The sequence below is a fragment of the Pseudorasbora parva genome, chromosome 4 (genome assembly GCF_024679245.1).
Source record: "Pseudorasbora parva isolate DD20220531a chromosome 4, ASM2467924v1, whole genome shotgun sequence".
Taxonomy (NCBI): domain Eukaryota; kingdom Metazoa; phylum Chordata; class Actinopteri; order Cypriniformes; family Gobionidae; genus Pseudorasbora; species Pseudorasbora parva.
Window position 1 is genome coordinate 9,598,468 of NC_090175.1, and position 25,616 is coordinate 9,624,083.

Consider the following 25,616-nt stretch of genomic DNA (forward strand, 5'->3'; position numbering starts at 1 on the left):
TCTTGCTTCCACAGACAGGGTTTAAACCAGGATTAGGCCTTTTAAGTTTCTTTTATAAATGTGCCTTAGAAAAAAACTTGAGACAAAACAATGGCACTGACAAATTTTAAGATATGCTTTCAGTTAAAACAGCTCAAACATGCATTTTAGTCTGAGATTAGCTTTAAACCTAGTCTGTGAATAAAGGTTAAATACCACATAAACATAGCCAGTGAAAATTGCATATCCAAAACAAACCAGCCTGACTGAAACAGGAACATGACAATAACAAAGAAAAACTAAATTAGGCTGTTTTATTAAGGAAAATGCATACAGTATAATGCATTGGGGTTTGCTTAAATTCAACCAATTGACTATCAAACTAATAAAGAACCGTATGAGAGAAATATATAGTCCTGACAAATAAAAACTCTTCTCCAAATCCCAAACGTCAATCCGGAATAGCAGGAGGCCAGTCGATGTCGACGGACTATAACACACAGACAGGAAGGAGGAATATTAGAGATTTGGAGATGACATGCAGTGCTACTAAACATTTCCATTATGCGTTCAAACCACATCAGCTGCGACTCGTGATACTGCATATTTAATAAAACGCACCTCAACGTCCAGCTCCAGAATATCAGCATCGGTTTTCATGAGGTCACAGAGGTTTGGTTTAGTGCGGCCGAAGTCTCCGTGCACAAACTCTTTAATGTACCTGCAGTGTCGTCCGTGAAGGGAAAACAGGACAACGGCAAAACGCCGTTAAAAGTGCATTAAGTCACTATCATTCCAGACTGATCTCATGAAATGGCAGATGTATGATACACCAATTCGTATGCCATTTTGGCGTGCTATCAAGACGCATAATCGATTTTTTGCGTGTTTATCAACGCTGTTTCATTCTATCCCCCTACACTGCCCCTACCCCTAAACCTACCCATTACACACACACACACACCCTGCCCCTAAACCTACCCATCACACACACGCACACACACAGCCCCTACCCATCACACCACACACACTGCCCCTACCCCTAAACCTACCCAACACACACACACAAACACACACACACACACACACACACACACACACACACACACCACACACACTGCCCCTACCCCTAAACCTACCCAACACACACACACAACACACACACACACACACACACACACTGCCCCTACCCCTAAACCTACCCAACACACACACACACACACACACACTGCCCCTACCCCTACCCCTAAACCTATCCATCACACACACACAGCCCCTAAACCTACACACACACACACACACTGCCCCTACCCCTAAACCTACCCATCTCACACACACACACACACACACACACACACACACACACACACTGCCCCTACCCCTAAACCTACCCATCTCACAAACACACACACACACACACACTGCCCCTACCCCTAAACCTACCCATCTCACACACACACACACACACACACACACACACACACACACACACTGCCCCTACCCCTAAACCTACCCATCTCACAAACACACACACACACACACACACACTGCCCCTGCCCCTAAACCTACCCATCACAAGAAAAATTCTCCATTTTTACATTTTCAAAAAGACATAATTTTTGTATGCTTATAAATCCGTTTACATTGTGGACACACACACACACACACACACACACACACACACACAAACACACACACATAATGGTTTGTTTCGTCGTAGACATTCATGGGGAATCACACACGCGTAAACATACACGTGATTAGCTGAAAATGCGTACAGAAAACACGCCACTTTGTTTTAGAAAGGGCAGTGTATGTTTACTCAAAGTCATGAAGTCATGTTGCTCATTCATACATTTTGTAAGGATACGTCCCGGCCTGTGTGCACAGCTTCAGGGTGAAGTGGTGTGTGTCCAGGTAAACGGTACTCATAGAGTGGATGAGTCTCTGTCGGACCGCCAGCGGCCGGCGATGCAGGACTCTCAGTGGAGTCTTCTGTGCGATCTTCAGATCCTAAACACACACAGACAATCATCAGGACGTCTCTTCTCACACCTCCTGCTCAAACGGGTCGGAAAGCAAAGAAAGACCTTAATGTTTCCTAGGAATTCCAGATGAGTGTGGGCAATGGCTTTCTGAGTCCAGATGAGAGCGCTGTAGGTTTTCGTCTTCTCCTCTTCACCCTCTTTCATGCGGCTTGTTGCTTCCCTGAAGAACAATTACAATTCAATGCCCAAGCACGATAATTAGCTTGAAAAATGAACTCTAGGAACATTTTGCTAAATATATGAATTATATTACATAATCAGTACATTTCTATATACGGTTTGTTTAAATAAATACATTGAGTGACGTAGAAACATAATTATGACATTAAAATTAATATGATACTAAAAAATAAAATTTTATATACATATCAGTTGATCATTTTAACCTTCAATATTGTTGTAAAATTCAATATTGAATTTGATGTCAACATCCAACCCTAACAATAACACTTTTCATAAATCTTTGACTCTCAATGGGTATTTGTGCTTATATACAACATACACACACACACACACACACAACATGGGTTGGGGACCAAAACATTTCCCCAAAAGGACAAGGATTTCAGATATTGCCATCTTTGTAGGGACATTTTGTTTCCATAATGTAGGGTTTAACTGAAAAACCACATAAGCGCGTGCATGCACACACACACACACACACACACACACACACACACACCCACCCACGTCTGGTTTACTATCTTTGTGGGGACTCTCCATAGACGTAATGGTTTTTATACTGTATAAACTTTTTATTCTCTCCCCTTACACTAAACTACTCCTAAACCTGCCCATCACACAAAACTACAGGCATTTTTACATTCTCTATGGTTTATAAGCTGTTGAACCCATGGGGACCTCAATTTAGGTGACACAGTGACACAAGTCCCCATGAGTCTGTGCACATTCAGGTTGAAGTCCTCACCTCAATAGAAAAGCAAAACACACACACACACACACACCTGGTAACAATCTGTAGGTGTCGTACTCTAATTTTGTCAGACGACTGGTTGATCGTCTGCAGGACAGAAGAGAACAGGAGTCAAAATTCACAATGAAAATCGGTACATGCTTATTCCCAGAAAGGATATAAATAAAAACTATTTCAGCAGCAATATTAGCCTGAAAAGCCAGACCCACATCAAGATATTAGATTTGCTGCCGCTAGGGTGCGTCTAGATTTCTAGGCTACAGCATTTGACTGACAATAAATGACCTCAGTTTGGGACCATTTATACTTTTAGCCTCCCACACAAATGTAATATTTAATGTAATATAAGTATAATTATGACTGTTACTAATGGTAAATATTCCCACAGATTCCTGAGGAGCAGTCAAACGTTTGCACCTCCTGTAGTTGTTTGATCTCGGCTCTGTTGAGTTTGGCTCGATGGGGGTTCAGCAGCTCCAGAGCGAATGGCCGACCTGAGAGACCACAGAAACAACACGTATACTGTGACAGTTACATGACCACTTCGACACAAACCTCAATGTGGAAAGGTAGTGTGTTTTACCGTTTCCCAGAGTCCTCACATCCACGTCTTCTCGTCCTGAAGATGAGAAGTTAAAACCTACACGGAGGAGACACGAAAATCAATTAAATCAATCTGAACACCTGTGCGCCCCGCAGTGCCGTTTGGGAGCAACATATATGGCGCCTACAATTTGGGATCCGTCTAGAGTTGGCTGAATATCCCGTAAAATGATTGGACCGTGACGATGCTTACCGTCGGCTCTAAACGAGGACAGGAGCGGAGCGGCGATCAGCTCCTCCACAGATCCATCCATCCGTCTCTCTCCATCGATCACCCACGGCGTCTGCGGAAGCTCCCGCGAAAACTTATTGTACCGACCTGCAGACAGAAGTTCAGAAAGATTTAGCTTTTTGTTTTTTAAAGAAATTAATACTTTTATTCAGCAAGGATGCATTAAATAGACCCTTTTTTTGCAGACTGTAATGACGCTTTTTTACAGTTATCAATATCATTACTCCTGCAAAGTTTTTTGTATTTTCATTTTTTTTAATGTATGTATATTTATAACACTAATACTTTGTATTATTAGCCTGAAAAGCCAGACCCACATCAAGATGTTTGGTCTGGAAACTCACCATTGACGGCTCAATCCGAGGGGCGGATAAACGGTTGTCTTTCAAACTCCCTCTGCACGCGATAGGATAGCGCTACACCAACCAGAGCAACGAAGGTGAAGCGGAGCTTGTTGACAGATTAAACATACGCCGTATCCGGTCGGCTAAACTCTGAACACATCTTCCCTTTTTAAGAATGACTTCAGTGCCGTTCTTTGTTCTTTTCTCAGAGAAAAGCTTAACTCCAAGTCTTCCAGTTGCGGTCAAAGCTGATTCGAAAGACCGCCGTTCGCCAGCTTCTGTGTTTACTAGAAGCACGCAAACGCAACTCGGCCGTCGTCATTATGGCCCCGCCCGCCGACTCTATACACGATGTGATTGGCCCGTCCAGATTGTGAGGAATACAGCTCAGAAGGGTATTGAGAGTCCCTAGACGACACTTATGGGCAGATTAAATTTGTATTATATTACTTCTGCATCAAATTACAAAACACAAGTTACCGCTGCTATGCTGCCGTGCAAAGGCAAAAGGCCGTAACTTCGTTTTTGGTCGAAAATGAGTTATTGACATTTTTGGGACTTTCAAGACCTCCTTTATCATGTGGATAAATATCGTTAGTCAATTATGTTGTTTTTTCGAGAAAATTATGGATTGTCTGAACAGTAACTTCCAAAAGCCCAGGAGAAACCAAGGCAGAACACCGTAACAGCAGTTACCGCTCTTTGCCTTGGTTTTAGAACACTCAAACTGAGTTACGGTACTCTGCCTTTGTTTAGCCATGCGTCTAAATTAAGTTACGGTACCGACATGCAGTTATGGTGTCCCGCCTTTGTATTAATGTCTATTAAAGTTTGCCGCGTTTGAGTTACGGTGTAGCCTGTGTACTGTCATACATGTTTTCATAATGCAGAATATTCTCTCAGCGCGCTGTCAGGCAGTCTGGGGCTGCCCACTGCACGAGTGTGTGTAGGCTACTCGAATGCAGTGACAGCGTGCGATCACGCATACAATCAGTAGGCTAGTAACAGTTCGCAATTATATCCATATATCCTACCTTTTCTTGTAAACCCGATAAAATCCATGCCAATGAACGTCATCGGGGATGTTTAATCCACAAGCATTCTGAGAATTATTCCTGTCGTTCACATCAATCTAAAAGTTGTCCTTTTAGGCTTGGCGATTTTCATTCAAAGATGTAAAAGCATAAGCTATGTAGCCTATTGTATCTTTTTTTACTAGATAAAAACATTAAAAACATATTGCAATAAATAATTACTCTGTTTAGCCTATGAATGGGCAATCCGATCCAGTCAGCGCTGTCATTAGCCAAAATATAATAGCGTGATAGCCAAACTTAACCCTTGATTAACCAGCGGCACTGTTTGCTATTTGTCTTATTTATCACATGCATTTTTACAAGATTTTTTATTTGTTCTATTTTTTATATCTTTGCATTATATATGCAAATGTTTACTCATTAGAAATAATCTTATCTTGTTCATATAATTCAGTGTCACCTATCAACCTGTAAGTTTTGCTGCACACCAATGAAGATTCTCTTTACTAGAGGTATTGTGTCCTTAATAATAATAAGATGGCTATAATTAATTGTAAATCATCCAAAATAAATGCCATGATCATTAGATTTTATAAAGGTGTTACTATATTGATTTTGCAAATGGTGATCAGCAACCAAATATTGATAATATGGAAGTTACTGCCTTTTGCCTTGGCATGACTCCACATTGTTTGCAGACAATACAAAGGCAGAGTGCCGTAACTTCAAAATAGGGGTCAAAAGTCAAGTTTGAGTAAAAAAAAAGTGTATGTAGATAATTGTCATTACTAAAACATCTAAATGCCAGATTTCCAGTGTCCTACCTATAACTAATTTGGCTGGACAACAAAAAATCTTTAAAGTCATTTTTCTCAGTTCCACACTCCAGTGAGTTAAGGTCTTTTGCCTTTGTAGGGCAGTATGGGAGTGATGGTAAAAATGAACATCTTTCTTTTCGCTGCCGTTATCAATTTCACGCTATTGTTTCCCTCTTTTTGAAAGTTGTGAAATGACATATTGTGGAGTTTTTCTTTTGCTATGTGAGTAAATGGGGACACAAAAATCTATTAAATGCATTCTCTCATTCACCGCTATAAAAGTTATCCCAACTATTATGACTTCTGTCGCTGAGGAAACCGGAAATCTGAAAAGGGTCTATTGATTAAAAGTGACAAAAAACATTTATAATGTTACATATTTTTTGTTTATTTCAAACAAATGCTGTTCTTTTGGAACTTTCTATTCATCAAAATAATCATGAAAAAAAGGTTTCCAGAAAAATATGAAGCAGCGCAAGTGTCTTCTTCATTAAATTGTTTAATCAAATCATCCTATTATGCTGCGTTCCAGGCAGGTTTTTGAGCCCGTAAGTTACGACTTCAAACCATGACTCACGACTTTATAGCGTTCCCGGCTATAAGTTACGCCAAACATGCTGAGTGCAAGGAATTGTGGTAGCTAGATGTAAACAAAGCATACCGGACCAGATTATCCTAATTTACAATCATTTATATCACCAAAGGTGTTTACTCCTTGCTTATCTGAGGGAAACAGGAGAAAAAAACCGCACATAAGGCAAGAGAAGCTATTATACCTTTTATTTTATGTTTTTTTATACGACTTCCATAAACACAGCATCCTTAGGAGCTGACATTGTTGTTTCGTGGGATATGCGACATCAGAGTAACATATACATTAGGCATGTGCCAATATCAATTTTTCATGTTGCGATTAATTGCTGATGTTTTATCACGGTATACGATATGATCACGATATTGAAATAAGTTGCAAAAAAAAAAGTGTTGCCATAGCATAACAGCTTTAAGAACTATTTTTGTATAACTGAATGTTTAAATACAATAATGCACCAAAAATATATACAGCTCTTGAAAAATTAAGAGAAATCAATGTTAAGTGGTCTCTTGATTTTTTTTCAGAGCTGTGAAAGTACAATTTTCAAACAGATTAAAGTGCAAAAAAATTAGGCTATAAAGAACAACAGGTAACAAATTACAATAAGGTCTCATTATTTAATGCATTAACTAAGATTGAGCAATAGCTACATTTGGTAAAGAAAGTATAATGTTTTTGGTAATGTTAGTTAAGAAATACTGGTCATTGTTAGTTTTATCTTAGGTCCATTAAAAAAGTTATTTTGATTTTGATGTTATTTAACAGTAAGAAATTAACATTACTTAGAATAATTAATTCTTTCTAAGTATTTTTCATTGTCAGTTTGGTAATAATAAGTTAACATGTTAACTAATGAAGTTGTCTGTCTCAAAGTTTTACTGAACAATAACAAATAATTAGAACAGTTTTAATCATTAGGGCATGTTGCAGTCCAGATTAAAACATAAAAATGTTTAAGTTTGAAAATAAATAGGCTATTAAGTCTTTTAATATTAAGTATTTGGTGCTGTGGTGAACATTGAGATTACAAAAAACGAATGGCTGTTTTGAAAACTCCTTCACTAGCGCGGATGCTTTTGTTGGCTGGGTTTCCGGGGTAATCGCTGCATTCTGCCATTCCATCAGCGCCCTCTGCTGTCACTGAGCGGCACTTCAGCAGCGCCTCCCCTTCACCCATTCAGTCATGTGCAAACGCCATAGACAGTAAAAGAAATGGACAGAGCTATCCCATTGACTTCTACGGCGTTAAGTGATGTCAGTAAAGGAGCACTCACTTCCTGAGGGCTGAGCGAACTGCGCAGGCTCAGACTGAGCTTGAGGACGTAGATGTGACGTGAGCCTCCTGTCTGACAGCTGTAGGTCTTCTAGTAGTTGTGGAAAGTGAAAGCTGAATCGCGTTGTTTAAATATTTTCTCCCGTTGCTTTTGGCTCACTATGGGCTTCTCCCCATTCTTCCCCCTTGACTTTATTAGACTTTATGTCTCCACGTCCCCCCGACTGCCTCATAGACAGTAAAAGATTGTTTCTGAGCATCTCCTCAGGTCTATACGGTAATTTCTCAACTGTGCGACAGAGTCGCGTTGGTTATGACGCAATAGTTAGCCTATTTTTACAAAAACAGCTTCTGCGGGGCGATAGTGTAAGATACAAGGTAACGGAGCCTTTTATACATTGTCGTGTTTCTGTAGAAATAAACAATGGACAGATGGAGTCTTTAAACGCCTCAGATGTAAAGTTATTCACTGTCAAAGTGACTCAAAAATGAATGGGAGTCAATGGATGCTAACAGCAGGTGATGGCTTGGTTAGCAATGGCCGCCCCTATGGGTGGAACGCTTTCCGAGTGCTAGATTACCCCCTTGGCAAACGCACGTTGGGCTTGTTTGCATCTGAGCGCGTCCATTTGACGCAGAACAGCGGTGTTGAGCATGTATACGGTTGATTAGCAAAGTATTCTTGAATGCATTATAAAAAAAATATTAATTGTTAATAAATTATTATTTACTATATTTTAAAGTGCCCACGATAACAGTATCGTGCATATTCATTATCGTGATAAATCGCATTATCGAAAATCGGCACGTCTAATATACATATACGCAAACAAAAAATGAAATGATGGGTTCAATCGGCAGTCCTACTAACAGCATAGAAATCCAATGTTTAGTAACGGTTTAGACGCACCTGCTATAAACACAGACGTGTGGAGACATGTGGTGTCCAGCGCTGTACATCTGGTGTTTGGTTTCTTTGGTGGACAAGGATAATGCCTGCATATGACACATCGTACATTTAAATGGAAGGTTCTTGACATTTTTATCAGCATTTGACTGACAATAATTATCTCAGTTTGGGACCATTTATACTTTATACCTGAAATGCATAACAAAAACTGCCTCATGTGAGCATGAAAACCAGACACTCACCTGCTAAACTTCTCATCAGAGATCTTCTCTAGAGCTTTAACCACCGCCATCCTGGTGAAGATGGACTGAAGGACAGAGACCAAGAGGAATTCAACTACAGTACTTTAAGATTTAAAATAGGCACATTTAAAGACGACCTATTATGCTTTTTTAATGTTTAACATTCTTTAGTGTAATGTTGCTGTTTGAGCATTGAGCGTTTTAGGAGAGGAGTTCTTCTCTATATCACTGTCACTGAACTCCCTGAAATGCCTCCATTGTAGCCTTGAGTTTTCTTCCAGGAACGGACATGTCACAATATACCTCATTTAAATCATTCTCGTCCAAGTTATACACATGGTTGAGCTAGTTAGTACTGTTAAACGTGCAGTTATGGTAAGGGGTGTGACATTTCCCCAACACGCTCAAATCAACTGACCAGTCACAACACACAGATCCATCCAGCCAATCAGAGCACATTGTGCTTTTCAGGAGGAGGGGCTTCATAGAGACAGGAACTAAACAGATGCTGCGTCCCAATTCGCCTACTTATACTACGTCCTAAAAGTATGTACTCTTTTTGTGAAGAAAAAGTATATACTTTTGAGTGTGTAGCAGAAAAGTATGCAAGCTTCGGGACATACTACTTCGCCATCTTTAACGGACTCTGTCGCTTAGTTACGTGCATCCCGTCACCGTTTAACTGCCCTGTCAATCATCGTCAGATTCGTCACAGTTCAAATCCTCCACATGCAGATTAATCTCCTACCGTATCGGAGAGAAATGTAGCCGCTCGTTGATCTGCCATTTGTGGGTCTTTAATGCAGAGACTCTCTTCATGTATTTACAGTTTAAATATAATGATGCATTTAAAAGTTAATGGCCAAACGTGTCATTTCAAAAGTTCTCAATGCTGCTGCGGGTGAAATATAATGTGACAACACTGAATAAATATATTTTTGTCAGGTTAAATATTGATAGTTGGTCACTCAAACCCCTTTATCTAAACTTCTCTACTTAACCGTCGAACTCGCACATCCGCCATGTTTGTAGTTTTTTAACGCTTTTTATCCGCGTTTGTAGTTCTAATCGAATCCTCGTCCAACTCGCAATGGGTTGTGGGCAATATCAGCCGTTAGAGTGCCCATCGATCCATACTGTGAATTCGGACCGGAAATAGTAAACCATCCGGGAATCTTTGGAATACTCTTTTCAACATACTACGATTTGGGACATACTAATTCTATTTTCGAATACTATTTAGGATGGATAGTATGCGAATTGGGACGCAGGGAGAGAGTTACTGACAGACTGAGAAAAGAGGAAATGCAACAGTGTAAAACATTTGAGAAAATAAGGTTTTTTTTGAACATTCAAGCATAAAAATATATTCTCGTGGACTCGAAAACACAACATCAAGGCTTTGAAAAAGCATAATAGGTCCCCTTTAAAAGAAAGTAGAGAGATGGGAAAATGGATTGAGGACTCCAATCACAAAATAGGGAAAATGGGAAAGCTTACCGCTTTGTTTTTGGTGGGTTTGAAACAGTCAGGACAGGTATTCGCTCTGCCCAAAGAAAGACATACATGTTAATTTGTGAAAAGTCTTACAAAGTCGTTTTGCATAAAAGCGTCAGCTAAATGCATACATTTAAAATGTTAATGTAAATAATACTCTAATTCCACATTCAAAATTGTTATGCAAGTTGCAGAATGGCCTGCATTAGTCAAGCTCAATCAGTCGAATATGCCTCTAAAGTTAGTGTAGTGCAGGAAAGATGATCAAACCAACACTTTTGATCATTGAAACCACTTACAAGAAATGACAGTCCTCATCCGTTTCTGGGTGTGTAAACCCGACGCTCACTTCACACGGACTCTGCGGATCACACAACGAAGAGATAAAATAACCACCAACTATTCAGACAGCCAATCAAGAAGAAGGAGGACTCACATTGGCCAGGACAGAGGCTCCCAGTTCCTGGCCAATCTTTCCCTGTATGGCCCACTTGAATGCGTCCTTCACCTGGATGACATCATCTTTACCTAAGCACATGCTCTTCTCCCTGAAAACACAACAATGGAATTAAATGCAGCCCAAGACCTCAAAGGCCAGATTTGAGAACCCCTGCTTTAAACAAATACTGGGAATTATGTGAAATGTGTGCTGCTCACATACCTGACTTCCTTTTTGACATGCAACCAGCAGGAATGCTGTAAAAATGCACAGAGAAACAGATTTTGTCCAGATTTCTATTATGAAAAATGATGATAAATCAATCCTGTGGATTGGCAGCAGAACTCACCTCCCTGACGGACAGCTGAGCAGGAAGAGAAACGGTCAGCACTAGACTGTCAAACTCATACTGCTGCTTTTTCACAGCATCTGACACCTGCAGATTAAAAAAAAAATCTATAACTTCCACACGGCAGCAGAATATCCAGTAGAATAAAAAAAAGAAATCGGAAACCAAAAAAAGGAAATCATTAGTTAATGCATTCACTAACAATGAGCAATGCATTTTTACAGCATTTATTAACCATTAATGTTAGCTAATAAACATTTTCACTTCCATGTTACTTCACAGGGCCTTATTTTAACAGATACAACTTTTTATCTTTTATTTTTCATTGTTAGTTAATGCTAACTAATGTTAAAAAAATAAATCAAATATATTTTTGTGAAAGGAATACATTTTTGTTTTTATTTTTCATTTTATATATACAGTAGTGGCCAAAAGTTGTGTCTGGCCTAGAAAATTAGCATCTTCACAATTTATTAAAATATAAAAATGTGTTGTAATGATATTGTGTAGTTGTGCTTAGAGTTAGTTGTTTTATTTGTGATAGCGCAATGAAACGCTATCGTATTAGTCGTATTGTGCCGACATAATTTGGACCAGGCTGTCATATAAAGAAATTTTAAACATACAAAAACCCTGAAGAAAACAGCCTGAAAAATGGAGCGCAACTGGAAGAAAACAAAACTTAGAGGTATTTCGCATTTTATGGAAGGAAAGAGTTATTGCATACACTATTTGTTTTTAATGACTCTACAAGTTTGATTAAACCATCAAAATATGAGGTATATATTTTAAATATGAGACAAATACTACACTAAACTTAGTTAAAGTATTTATCTGACATATTTATTTGCCAAAATACCCCCAACATTCCTTTTGGACATCAATACTTTTTGTGAATATGAATCATTTGTATTTTTAAAATATTTTTTATATTGTTGTTGTTTTGTGCAGTGGAAACTGTGCGATGGGATTTTTTGTAGGTATTAGCTAAATAATAATAAAAAGACATACCTGTTTGGCGAAAGCGGGATGACAGAAGTCCTGCAGGACTCCCAAACAGACGGGACAAATGTCAGAGTCCGGCTCCGGTGGTGTAAAGCTATCCCCATCCACTCGCATGCGTTTATTAGGCGGGTCGTCTGTTTCGACCTCACCAGAGGCATCATGGGACTGTGGGCTGTTTTCCTCACTGACGAAGGCGAGAAGCTCTTTGTGCATGTCCTACAAAAAACGATGCTCATTAGCACCAGAGATCTACATACGCAATGATGCAAGTACAGGTGATTTTGGGGAAGCGGCTGAATGTGAGAAACCTCGTATGATCGCCTGTAAGCAGAGCAGCTTCCCACACAGCAGAAGCGCAGGACGCATCTCACACAGCAGCCGGCGCTCAACAGCTTCCTGACGATGGGCCGGTCGTTCTCTTTCAGCGACAGCATACTGAGGAGAACAACGGCAAAACCAGCATTAAACCCGTCCTAAATACGTGTTACAACCTTTAATGGTATGATGATGACAAATGTTTATTTATTTATTGGATGCTAAACAGAAAACAACCTCTAGTTTTTTTTTAAATAACTACAATCTAAAAATAAAGGTGACGCTTTACAGTAAAGTCCTGTTGGTTAATGCATTAAGTAACAAAGCATTTATTAGCCTTTGTAAACGTTGATTAATAAAATACAACTGTTCGTTCTGGATAGCTCAGTTTCATTAAATAAATAATATTAACAGATACAACTATTTTTATTATTATTATAAAGTATTAGTAAATGATGCTGAAATTAATATTACCTAAGATTAATATATGCCTTAGCCTTATTTTCCATTGTTAGCTCATGTTAACAAATGGAACTTTATTGTAAAATGTCATAATTTTCAATTAATAAATACATTATATTTCTAATACATTTACATATTTACTATTAATTGTTAATATGTTACAAACAAACAACTTGTTTAATTAAAATCATAGTTTCAATTATTGTGAGTAGCTCTGTGATGAAGAAGAAGTGCATAATTTAACATATTGAATATTTAAAATTATAATATTGGACATATTTAATATGCAATATGGTTAATCTAAAATGTGTTAATATTATTTTTAAGATCAGGTATTTTTGTTATTTATATTGCAACACCCAAATGCAAACTAAAAATTTAAGAAAGACTATGCATAGTGAAATAAAAATGTATTTAAATAACAAGAAATTGTCCTTGTAGTGTTATGTATTTTGAGAGTCTAGCTCACACTTTGCTAAACGAAATATCATGAATGTTCTTTTAGTTTGTAAATATTTTAATAAAGACTATAAATGTTACCTTGTATTTCCATAAATTATACATTTTACATATACAAAATACATTTACACTGATTGTATTAGATATGCATATTTGCTACTTAATAAAGTGGAAGTGATTGAGATAGAGACAGATGTACAAAAGGACAAAAAAGGACAAAATACTATAAATACTCATCACGAAATAAGGACAAAAATACTGTCGAAAGGTTTATAAAAATGGACATATTATAACAGTTGGCATCAGTTACACCACGCATTATGTATGACAAACAATAACAGCACCTGTTTTACACTCACCCTGCTTTACCTTCACTGGACCAACTTCAATCCTTCCTTCAAACCTCAGAGAAAGAGTGAAAGAGAGAAAGAGTAAAAGTGAGCCGGCGGCGTCCACGCGCACTGCACACATGTGTTTATGAACACAGCTCGCTGTCTCACTGAACAACAACACGCGTTATATTGAACTCATGTTATCCTAAAGCATAAAAACAGCGCGAATAACATACTACAAACGATCTGACATTTGTATTAGGGGGCGTTGCATGCAGACCCACTACAGCATATTTACTTACTGCAACTGCAACTGCATCTTCACTGGGCATGTTTTAAGCCACCCCTGGACGTCATCCTCACGCGCCGCACTGTCACGCTGGGGTCCTTTCTCTGTTGCCGTCGCGACCGGTGGATTCTGGAAGGTTCTGCTTGGGATAACTGAGCCGAACATTATCTGAGCCCATCCGAACCCCAGAGACGGCCTATCGACACCGGGACACGTCCATCTGCGACTGTGAATTCTGCGGAATAAAATAACATAAATATTGGCCATCATGCCTGAAGCTGGAGCGTTTCCAAGCGGGTATAAAAACAAAGGAGGTGCGTATGTGGACCGGGACAAACCCGCGCAGATCCGCTACAGCAACATCAGCGCCGGGAAAGGTGAGCGATGGATCATATTCATATCAAATCTGTCAGAAAGACTGGGACAGGAGTATTATGTGTGTTATATTGGTGCAGCCCATGGTGTGCAGTGGACGCATGACTCAAGAAAAGTCCCACACCGTTATAAACATATGACAATAGCCGCTCAAACGCGTTCATTTCTGCAAAAGAGACTGCATTGGGGTATATGAGGAGTATACAGCCATGTGTGGTCATCATAATCACAAACGCGCACTCGCTGGCGTCCATATAAGGCGTGGTCCCCTTCATGACAACACATGACAGCCATGAGCACAGAAAGAGTGCGTGAGGAACGATGTCAAAGTGTACATATTTATGATTTTGCGTTAAATAAAAAACGCCGTCACTCACGTTTCATTCATGAAAGGGTTAGTTAACCCAAAAATGAAATTTCTTTCATTAATTACTCTCCCGAATGTCGTTCCACACCCGTAAGACCTCCGTTCATCCTCACACACAGTAATATTTTATATTTAGTCCGAGGCCTTTCTGTCCTTTGAATGTAAGTGTATGCACACTTGCTGTCCACGTCCAGAAAGGTAATGAAAACATCATCAGAGTAGTCCATATGTGACATCAGTTGGTTAGTTGGACTCTTTTGAAGCGTTGACAATACATTTTGGTCCACAAATAACAAAAACTACGACTTTATTCAGCATTGTCTTCTCTTCTGGGTTTATTTTCAATCCTCAAATAAAGATTCAAACGGTTATGAATCAGTGCATTGATTCATGATTCAGATCGCCAATGTCACGTGATCTCAGCAGTTTGACACGCGATCCGAATCTTGAATCATGACCGTTTGATTCTTTATTTGAGGAACACGGAAGAGAAGACAATGCTGAATAAAGTCGAAGTTTTTGTTATTTTTGGACCAAAATGTATTTTCGATGCTTCAAAAGAGTCTAACTAACAAACTGATGTCACATATGGACTACTTTGATGATGTCTTTATTCCCTTTCTGGACGTGGACAGCAAGTGTGCATACAATTACACGAAGGAACAGAAAAGCTCTCGGACTAAATATAAAATATCTTAAACTGTGTCTGAAGATGAACGGAGGACTTACGGGTGTGGAACGACATTAGGGAGAGGAGTTAATGACATCAATTATATTTTTGGATGAACTAACCCTTTAAGAAAGTCTATGCTGTTTCTATAAAAAAAAATTAGACCAAAAATGTTATTTATTAAATTATTATTAATTTGTTAAGTAGTATTATTGTTTAAAATAAAATAGTTTTATGAAATAGTCTCCCCCAGGTATTGCATGTAAAACACACAAATAGCTTAATTTCTGCAATATAATACTAATATATATATATATATATATATATATATATATATATATATATATATATATATATATATATATATATATATATATATATATATATTGGTATTTAACTCAAATGTATTTTTTATATATATTAAATATATGTAAATAATAATTTCTAATATATAGATTAGACTAAATATATTTTTAATAATTTTCCTTTTAATTACACTATCTAATCTAATATATATAAAAACTGAACTGAGCACAGACAGCAGGAGTCATATATATATATCTTGTATATAAGATTTTTAATTCTTCATAAATGTCTAAGTTAAATATGGCAGCAGGTGTGATGATTGATCTTGTCCTTTGGTTGACAGCGGTCGCAGATGCCATCAGAACGAGTCTGGGCCCTAAGGGCATGGACAAAATGGTACTGTTTTTCGTTAATATAAATCTCATCATAAACTATGAATGTTTTATGCTTCACTTGGCTAGTTAGTATATCAATAACTGTGTGTGGATGTGTTTGTTCTCTGCAGATTCAGGATGGGAAGGGAGACGTGACCATCACCAATGATGGAGCCACAATCCTCAAACAGATGCAGGTGCTGCATCCTGCGGCCAAAATGGTACATCGCTTTTCTTCATTTCTATAACCTGATGGTGCTGAATGAAGGGTTTTGTTTTAGATTGCTAATGTTCAGATCACTAATTGCAGATTTATTTGCTTGGGTTGAAGGAAAAAGCTTGCACATGAGCTCCGTTTTTTGAATCAATTCACAAATTTCAAAATTCTTCTAAATGTAATGTTATTATTTTACACTTTGAGAGCAGTGCAGCACATCGAGACCAGATTTTGAATCAAATAATGAAGAATTGAATTAGTTTGTCATGTTCTTAAACGATTCCCACCCCAGACAGTGCATGTCAAAGGTCATGTCTGGAGTATAATGGTGTGTGTGTGTGTGTGTGTTTGTTACAGATGGTGGAGCTGTCTAAAGCTCAGGATATTGAGGCTGGTGACGGCACTACATCAGTGGTGGTGATTGCTGGAGCTCTTCTTGACGCCTGTGCTAAACTTCTACAGAAAGGTACGCTTTAGTTGCAGTCAGAGGTGGACATTAGTGGAGTTTTTTACTTTCTACTCAAGCATATTTTTTATTATATACTTTATCAGTGTTTTTCTTTAGAAAACTTTTACTTCACTGCATTCCAAAGCATAATATATAATGTCATACTTTTTACTGCACTACATTTCATGTATAAAAGTTGTTGTTTTCTTACCTTTAATACTTAATTACATTAAAAATGCAGTACTTTCTTAAGCCCTATTCGCACGGGATTACCGTATTTTCCGGACTATAAGTCGCTCCGGAGTATAAGTCGCATCAGTCAAAAAATGCGTCATGACGCGGAAAAAAACATATATAAGTCGCACTGGACTATAAGTCGCATTAGGGCAAAGCTGGAGCCGCGCGCATGCGAGCACGCGTGCACTCGCTCGTGCCCGCTTCACTGCATAACCCGAGCAGAAGAAAGAAAGTTTGAAGTGAGTGAGAAACTTGTAAGGGACTGGCGAAAAGCAGAGGTTACTTTAACTGTGATGAAGAAGAAAAAGAAATCTACTTGCGGACTGTAAGCAAGATGGCCAGAGCTGAAGGAACGAGTCCACAGACGATTGAACTCTCTGCCGGGAGAGGCGCAGCCGCGCGAGACGAACGCTGTGAGACTCGTTCTCTGCTGCATATTTTACAACATGCTGTTTGTGTTTTGCAGAATAAGATTTTCTTTATGGGGGCATTTTGTTTGTGTTCAGTCTTTCTAAGTTGTTGTCTATAAGTAAATATTAGGCTACAGGAGCAGCATAGAGCGCATTCTCGCGGCTATATGTTTATTCTTGTCAGTCAGTATGAACTAAATTTGATATATAAGTCGCACCTGACTATTCGCAGGACCAGCCAAACTATGAAAAAAAGTGCGACTTATGATCTAGGGACCTCTGTGATTTAGAAATGACTCCCCCATGTCTGAGTTTTGCGTGGCGCATTCGCACGGGATGAGCAAAGCCTGTGATTTACTCGAATTTACTGACTTTATCTCCTGGATATGATATCAAGACTTGTAAATGTTTTTTCGTTATAGATATAGCGGTATGAAATCATAAACAGGCATCAATATCGTTTTGATTATTTTATAGTAATAAACATAATTTCGTTCAGTTAGAGAACAGACGCAACAATTAAAAACTGAACGGAGCACAGACAGCAGGAGTCAGATTTCATTTATCACGAGCGAGAAGCTGACAACATACGACAGAAGATTCAGTCTCAAAGCTAAATGTCAAAGCGCCCATTTAAGCCAGCTTGTCATTGTACTGTTGTGTTCTGTTCTTCATTAAGAATAGTATTGATGTTAATATTAAACACACCATTCAAGCAATTTGCTCCCGAATTGGTACTCATTCTAAAGTGAAAGTATCCGTGTGGGAATTCATAACGGTGCGCATTATGAACGCAGCCTCCATTCTTCGGGAAAGATAAAGATAGAAATGCGCACAGGAAACAAAAACCTTTCAAAAATGATATACAGTCCGCCTAATCCTGGCCAAATCACGGAGATGCCGATTCGCACGGGACTAATATTAGCACAGGACCTCGGTGTTCGGCGAAAAATTGGTAGGTAATTTGCGGGGGAATTTTTACTTTACAAATTACAGACATGGCCGATTCGCACGCGATTAAGATCACAGACATCCTCAGCAATTATTACAAATCACCAGAGGTCTCCAGATAATACTAATCCCATGCGAATAGGGCTATACTTGTAGTCAAGTAAACCTTTGAATACTTTTACTTGAGTAAAAGTATACAGTTCTTCTTTTTAATGTAATTAAGTATTAAATGATATTCAATATGAAAAGTATTGCTGTAAAAAGTACAATATTAGGTTTTGGAATGTTTTAAAGTAAAAGTTTTCCAGAGAAAAACACTGATAAAAAACTTTGAAAAACTAAATTAATCGGAAAGTAAAAATACTTGAATACTTGAGCTGCATATTTAAAGACCCTTTCTCATCATTCTGTCACAGTGGTGTTTATTTATGATAACACATTCAGCACGGTCTGTTTTCCTGCCAGGAATCCACCCGACCATCATTTCCGAGTCCTTCCAGAAGGCCGTAGATAAAGGGGTGGAGATCTTGACCTCCATCAGTCAGCCGGTGCAGCTCAGCGACAAAGAGACGCTTCTGAACAGCGCCACCACCTCGCTCTGCTCTAAGGTGGTGTCCCAGTACTCCAGCCTGCTCGCTCCCATGAGCGTCGAAGCCGTCATGAAGGTCATCGACCCCGCCACCGCCACCAGCGTCGATCTCCGCAACATCCACATCGTCAAGAAACTTGGGTGAGACTCGTCCTGTTCGGACGGTAATTGTTTCTTGTGGGGTCGTGAGGTACTTTCATCATTTAAAGGGGCTAGTCCGTGGTTTTAATTGCCGTCCGAATCCAGAATGTCTGTTTTTCTCCCACCACCCGCGTAAAAATCCCCGGCCGAATTACCGACTGTTTTATGACAAACATCAGGGGTGGTGTGGTGATTTAATTGCCGTCCGAATCCACATCTCTGAATTTTCATGAAAATATTATTTCAAATTAAACTATTTATATCCTTTTTGACTCCTGCGGAGCACCATATTGTTGCGCTTCCCTGTAATTCGGATGTGTCCAAATGTCTAAAAAAGGTAAAAAAAAATCTATTTAAGCTTATTAGAAAAGATGATTTCTGTTGCCGCTGCGAACTGACCACAATCACAGAATTTGAAGAATAGCAAAAGCTTTAGGAGTCAGCTGTCCACATCAGTCCTAAACCTGGCAAGGTACCAGCACTAAACACACTTAGCAAAGTATCGTCTAATTATCATTATCGAATCCCAGAAAATATTGAGAATTTGTGTGTGTGTGTGTCAATATCGTACTTTCCTCATGTTTGCAGGTTGTAGAAGGAAGAGGTTTCTCTTAGCAGAAGCATATTAATGGGCGTGTTTCTGTTTGCAGAGGGACCATTGATGACTGTGAGCTGGTGGATGGTCTGGTGTTGACTCAGAGGGTGAACACTGGAGTGTCCCGTGTGGAGAAGGCCAAAATCGGCCTCATCCAGTTCTGCCTGTCGCCTCCCAAAACGGATGTACGCAGTCAATATGCATATGCATTTTAAAACGTTTCTTCTTGCATCTATAGCATGCATTTGATTGTCGAGATCGTAGTCATTGTCTTGATGTGTTGGTGTGATGTTGTTGTTGGGACAGATGGACAATCAGATTGTGGTGTCGGACTACGCTCAGATGGACCGTGTCCTCCGTGAGGAGAGAGCTTACATCCTCAACCTGATCAAACAGATTAAGAAAGCCGGCTGCACTGTGTTGCTCATCCAGAAATCCATCCTGAGGTACAAAATCACCACAAACCTCCATCACACAGTCACTGACAAGAAAACCTGGCTATATACAGCAGTGGCCAAAAATCATGTCCGCAGGAGATATTTGAAAAATATAAATTTAGCCAATGTCTGGGAAATTGTTTACACGCGCTCTTAAGCATGTTATTCAGTGCACGTGGAGTGTATCATCCTCTGTCAGCGGTCTCAGTGTGTGTGTGTGTGTGTGTGTGAATCCCTGTGTCTTTCAGAGATGCCCTGAGTGATCTGGCCCTTCACTTCCTGAATAAGATGAAGATCATGGTGATCAAAGACATTGAGAGGGAGGAAATTGAATTCATCTGCAAGGTGTGAGCAGCAGACCCAGCACTGTCATTTAACCATTAAATGGTTTCTTTGTGTCTGAGATCTAATACACATTTCCTCTTTCCAATCAGACTATTGGCACCAAACCTATAGCTCATATTGACCAGTTCCTCCCAGAGATGCTGGGAACCGCAGAACTAGCAGAAGAGGTCAGCCTGGACGGATCTGGAAAACTAGTGAAGGTAAACTTACATTTTATAGCATAGCTGCATCTACATCAACTTGTGTTTTTTATTTTTTATTTGTACAAGACGAGAAACATAAATAATATTTACTTAAACATTTATTTATACACGCACTCAATGCAGATGTTTTTCGCTCTGTCCATGCTGGATAATGACAGTAGTGTTTTGTTGGCGTTTGTAGATCACAGGATGTACAAATCCTGGAAAGACAGTCAGTATTGTCGTCCGTGGTTCCAACAAACTAGTGATTGAGGAGGCAGAGCGATCCATTCACGATGCCCTCTGCGTCATCCGCTGTCTGGTCAAGAAGAGGTAACAACTCATAACATAACCTACTGGCAGTTTTAGTTTTATATTTAAAGTATTAAAAGTAATTTCATATTTAACCCTTTATGGTACAGAGTTGCCAGGTTAAAATAATTAATTTTGGTAACATTTTACAATAAGGTTCATTAGTTAACTACATTAGTTAAGGGGGGGGGGGGGGGGGGTGAAACACTCAGCATTTATTTATCTTTGTTAATGTTAATCTCAACATATACTAATGCATTATTAAAATCTTGTTAACATTATTTAATGCACTGTGAACTGACATGAACAAACCATTAACAGCTGGATTTATATTAATGTTTACAAAGATTAACTAATACAGTAACAAATTAACTGTTCATGATTAGTGAATGTTAACTAATGCATTAACTAATGTTAACTAATACAACCTTATTGTAAAGGGTTACTGAATTTTCTTTGTGCATTAACTAACAATGAACAACGCATTTATTAATCTTTTTTTAATGTTAATATAAATGTTCATGTTATTTCTCAGTGCATTAACTCATGTTAACATATACAAAAGTTTATTTGTAAATGTTGACTACATGGTGCATAGTGTAAGTGCATCATTTTGAGTCAGTAGAAGCTGTTTGCTAACTCCTCCTCTTCCTGTGCATCTGCAGGGCTCTGATTGCTGGCGGTGGAGCACCGGAGATCGAGCTGGCACTGAGGTTGGCAGAATATTCCCGCACTCTGGCCGGCATGGAGGCGTATTGTGTGCGTGCGTACGCAGACGCCCTGGAGGTTATTCCCTCAACTCTGGCAGAGAACGCTGGTCTTAATCCCATCTCCACTGTCACAGAGCTGCGCAACAGACACGCTCAGGGAGAGAAGACAGCCGGGATTAACGTCCGCAAGGTGAGACTCCCAACCACCTGTTCAATAGTGCCACCTACGGACCGAAAGCTGTACCTGCTAACAGGAAATGAATGTCTAACCTGTCTTTTGGTCTCTCAGGGTGGGATCTCTAACATCTTGGAGGAGCTGGTAGTTCAGCCTCTGCTGGTCTCTGTGAGCGCACTCACCCTCGCCACGGAAACGGTCCGCAGCATCCTCAAGATTGATGATCTTGTGAGTGATTTATAGCTAATTACCTCTTAAAGGGTTAGTTCACCCAAAAATGAAATTGATGTCATTAATGACTCCCCCTAATGTCGCTCCACACCCGTAAGACCTCCGTTCATCTTCACACACAGTTTAAGATATTTTATATTTAGTCCGAGAGCGTATGCAAGTGTATCCACACTATACTGTCCATGTCCAGAAAGGGAATAAAAACATCATCAGAGTAGTCCATATGAGACATCAGTGGGTTAATCAGAGTCTCATCAAAAACATATTTTGGTCGAAAAATAACAAAAACTACGACTTTATTCAGCATTGTCTTCTCTTTCGGGTTTGTTTTCAATCCTCAAATAAACCTTCAAACCGTTATGAATCAGCGCATTGTTTCATGATTCGGATCATGAATCAATACGCTGATTCATAACCGTTCAAATCTTTATTTGAGGATTAAAAACAAACCCGAAATGTATTTTCGATGCTTCAAGAGACTCTGATTAACCCACTGATGTCTCATATGGACTACTCTGATGATGTTTTTATTCCCTTTCTGGACAGTATAGTGTGCATACACTTGCATACGCTCTCGGACTAAATATAAAATATCTTAAACTGTGTGTGAAGATGAACGGAGGTCTTACGGGTGTGGAACGACATTAGGGGGAGTCATTAATGACATTAATTTCATTTTTGGGGTGAACTAACCCTTTAAAGGGGTATTTCGGTCATTTACTCACCCTCAAGTTGTTCCAAACCTGTATACATTTCTTTCTTCTATTGACTATAAAGAAGAATATGGGTAACCAAACAGTTGATGTGCCCCATGCACCTAAAAAACTGTGGAAGTCAATGGGGTCCATCAACTGTTTGGATAAAGCTGTGGCTAAAATCTACCACTCTTCGCACATGTACTATTTTCTTCATGATGAATGGCATATAGTGCACTAAATAGGGGAAAAGGAACGATTCACTAAATGTGCTTTCCATTGAGGGGAATTTAGTCTGGTTTCATGTTAGTGTCACATGAACTGCCACAGCTCCGGTCCGGAGACACGATAGCACGGAGCGGATCATATGATCGAGTCAACGCAGACCAGAAACCGTATCGGACCCACTTGAATTCTACACAGGATGACATTTTAAAGCAATATGGACGAGAAATATTTATAGATTAGGAGGATTTACCGAGCTCAACAGCGCTGCCCGTGCTGTGATAAACAAAACGCTATTGGCCATTTTTAAAAAGGGAGGAGCTGCTTTTTCCCGCTCTGTCTTTCTGTTTCAGTGGAAATTACGTCAACACATTGAATAATGTTGCGCATTTCAAGACACTTCAGTGGGCCTTTAAAAATATGTATTGTAACCAAAATTACAGACTCAAATAGATGTAATTAAATAGGCCAAATATCACAACTTGATGTTGACTGTAAATGTAAAAACATTAATGACGTCTCGTTTGTCCTGCAGGTGAACACACGATAAAGTGAACACGACTGATGAAGGAAGATCCGAGCCCACGCTGAAGCCCCAATAAGACCAACTGATCTGTCGCTGTCTAGCTGTTACCTGGAGTAATTTAATAAAGCATGTTTTTTGACACGGTGACTGGTCTTTTGTAGTTTTTTTGTCTTTGATATATGTGGCGCATATAGTTATTTATTTACATGGTGGTTGTCGTGTCCAGTGCATCACTGTGTGTCAGGAAGTTTAATCTTATTAGCTAATCAGCTTATCTGATCAGAGACTGGGCTCTGCTGTGAAGCCTGAGAAAGTCTGAGATCAACAGCTGACCATCCTTATTTCTAATCAACAACCTGTTAAAACCCAGTACTGTAGTACACAAACAATACACCAAAATGGACACTGGGTCATCTAAAATAAACTTGTATTCCCGTCAATTAAAAGTTTGACTATAGTTGATGAATGAGTTGATGAATGCAGCTCCTGCGATGATCCAAACTGATAATAAAAAAAATGCTATATTATGCTGCAGATCTGTAAATTGTCAATTTAATGAAATGATCTATTTTATTAATGAAGTGAAATCATGCCATAATGCAAGCAAATATGTTTGGGCATAGCTAATTTTTACTTATACATATTGTATTTTTTACAACCAAAATGGTCAGGATTTAATGTTTTATATGAATTTGCCTAACCTTTAAACACCTACCTCGTATCTTTAGTCACCTGGGACGTCATTCACTATCCCCTCATTGTTCAGTTTTTTAAAGTTAGACATTCACCTTCTTAGTATTCTTTAATCATTAGAAATATAACAAGATAAAATAGTACCTGTTTTCCAGTTCATTTTTTGCTATCAACGCAAGGTGTTCTAAGTTAACAGTGCAAGTATATAATAATTGACAATAATTGAATGTTTGATGAGTGAATAAGTGCAATTCCCCTTTATTCCTCAAGGTGGCTGATAGCAGGCAGAAAACAAAAGAATAGGAAGAATCGTCTCCAAAGCTTGAAACGGCTCAACAATTTACTGTAGTCAAATATTACTGTCACTTGATGATCTAGTGAAGAAATCATAAATATCTGATCTCTGACAGTTTCTTCACTAGATCCACCATCAAGTGACAGTAATATTTGACTGCAGTACATTTCTGAGCCGTTTCAAGCTTTGCAGATGAAACTATCATTGAAAATTATAGTTTTGAGAATTTTTGAATGTACTGGGAAATGAGCTCTGATGAGGACAGTGATAATGGTATAAAACGTCTGCTCAACCTGAACCCCTCCAAGCTCCAAAAGATATCAAATATGCTTTATTTCATTCTTCTGTAACTTACTCTAATATCAGGGGCGCTTTATTGTATCGCACTCTCAGAAAAAAAGGTGGTTGTTGTAATATTACAGTGGAGGTACAATTTTCCTTGGAGAAAAAAAACTTATAATGGTACCTTTAAAGTTACACAATTGTTCCTTAGGGTACAATTACACCATTAGAGCAGACGCCTATAGAAGCTTTTATTGAGAATTAACAGGTTTAGATGTTTATTTTTAGTGAAAATCTTTGGTCACCATTATGGTGATCAGTGTTTCCTTTAGCAGGCAGTTTGACTCTTGGCTTTTTATGTTTTGTTGTAGTGAGTTTGAGTTTTGTTGTAGTGTAAACAAATCACACAATCTGTTCAAATCAAAAGAAGCCATAAAACAAAATTATCATGAAGAAAAATGTTTGACTAAACTCATCACTGGCTAAAAATGTTAGTAAATAAAAGTCACCAACGATATTTTCTTGCCACAGATCAGACATTCTGAATTTAGATTGTGTGTGTGTGTGTGTGTGTGTGTGTGTGTGTGTGTGTGTGTGTGTGTGTGTGGAGAGAGAGAGAGAGAGAGAGAGAGAGAGAGAGAGAGAGAGAGAGAGAGAGAGAGAGAG

General features: G+C 38.9%; 2 protein-coding genes across 4 annotated transcripts; one reads left to right on the top strand and one right to left on the bottom strand.

Annotated features, from left to right (window-relative positions):
- Window positions 1-279: 279 nt before the first annotated feature.
- pus10 (pseudouridine synthase 10) lies at window positions 280-14,275 on the bottom strand. 3 transcript variants are annotated; one of them, XM_067440815.1, is made up of 19 exons: window positions 14,182-14,275; window positions 13,901-13,944; window positions 12,614-12,740; window positions 12,312-12,521; window positions 11,301-11,387; window positions 11,174-11,208; window positions 10,949-11,060; window positions 10,812-10,873; window positions 10,516-10,561; window positions 9,016-9,080; window positions 8,774-8,859; window positions 3,758-3,883; window positions 3,545-3,601; window positions 3,379-3,455; window positions 2,993-3,048; window positions 2,070-2,187; window positions 1,850-1,992; window positions 601-700; window positions 280-469 (listed from the first exon to the last, which is right to left on the bottom strand). In XM_067440815.1, the coding sequence occupies exons 3-19, from the start codon at window positions 12,737-12,739 to the stop codon at window positions 431-433; spliced, it is 1,545 nt and encodes a 514-aa protein (XP_067296916.1). In that variant the 5' UTR covers window position 12,740; window positions 13,901-13,944; window positions 14,182-14,275; the 3' UTR covers window positions 280-430. The 3 variants fall into 3 exon arrangements, with proteins under 3 accessions (XP_067296916.1, XP_067296917.1, XP_067296915.1); XM_067440816.1 differs by having other exon boundaries at window positions 14,176-14,185; XM_067440814.1 differs by lacking the exon at window positions 14,182-14,275 and having other exon boundaries at window positions 13,901-14,165.
- cct4 (chaperonin containing TCP1, subunit 4 (delta)) lies at window positions 14,269-23,827 on the top strand. The gene is made up of 13 exons (XM_067440812.1): window positions 14,269-14,539; window positions 16,224-16,276; window positions 16,386-16,475; window positions 16,829-16,937; window positions 18,983-19,247; window positions 19,898-20,027; window positions 20,149-20,288; window positions 20,528-20,624; window positions 20,714-20,824; window positions 21,009-21,139; window positions 21,784-22,018; window positions 22,118-22,231; window positions 23,690-23,827. Exons 1-13 carry the CDS (start codon window positions 14,431-14,433, stop codon window positions 23,702-23,704), a joined length of 1,599 nt encoding a protein of 532 aa, XP_067296913.1. The 5' UTR covers window positions 14,269-14,430; the 3' UTR covers window positions 23,705-23,827.
- Window positions 23,828-25,616: the final 1,789 nt, after the last annotated feature.

What these genes read in the sequence shown, in the direction of transcription:
- pus10 (XM_067440815.1), bottom strand. Translation starts at nt 12,739, where the DNA reads ATGCTGTCGCTGAAAGAGAACGACCGGCCCATCGTCAGGAAGCTGTTG. An exon ending in ATCCCGCTTTCGCCAAACAG is followed by an intron (nt 11,388 to 12,311) that starts GTATGTCTTTTT and finishes TTTAATCTGCAG; the next exon opens with GTGTCAGATGCTGTGAAAAA. An exon ending in GATGAGGACTGTCATTTCTT is followed by an intron (nt 10,562 to 10,811) that starts GTAAGTGGTTTC and finishes TTCTTTGGGCAG; the next exon opens with AGCGAATACCTGTCCTGACT.
- cct4 (XM_067440812.1), top strand. Translation starts at nt 14,431, where the DNA reads ATGCCTGAAGCTGGAGCGTTTCCAAGCGGGTATAAAAACAAAGGAGGT. An exon ending in CTAAGGGCATGGACAAAATG is followed by an intron (nt 16,277 to 16,385) that starts GTACTGTTTTTC and finishes TGTTCTCTGCAG; the next exon opens with ATTCAGGATGGGAAGGGAGA. An exon ending in CGCTGTCTGGTCAAGAAGAG is followed by an intron (nt 21,140 to 21,783) that starts GTAACAACTCAT and finishes GTGCATCTGCAG; the next exon opens with GGCTCTGATTGCTGGCGGTG.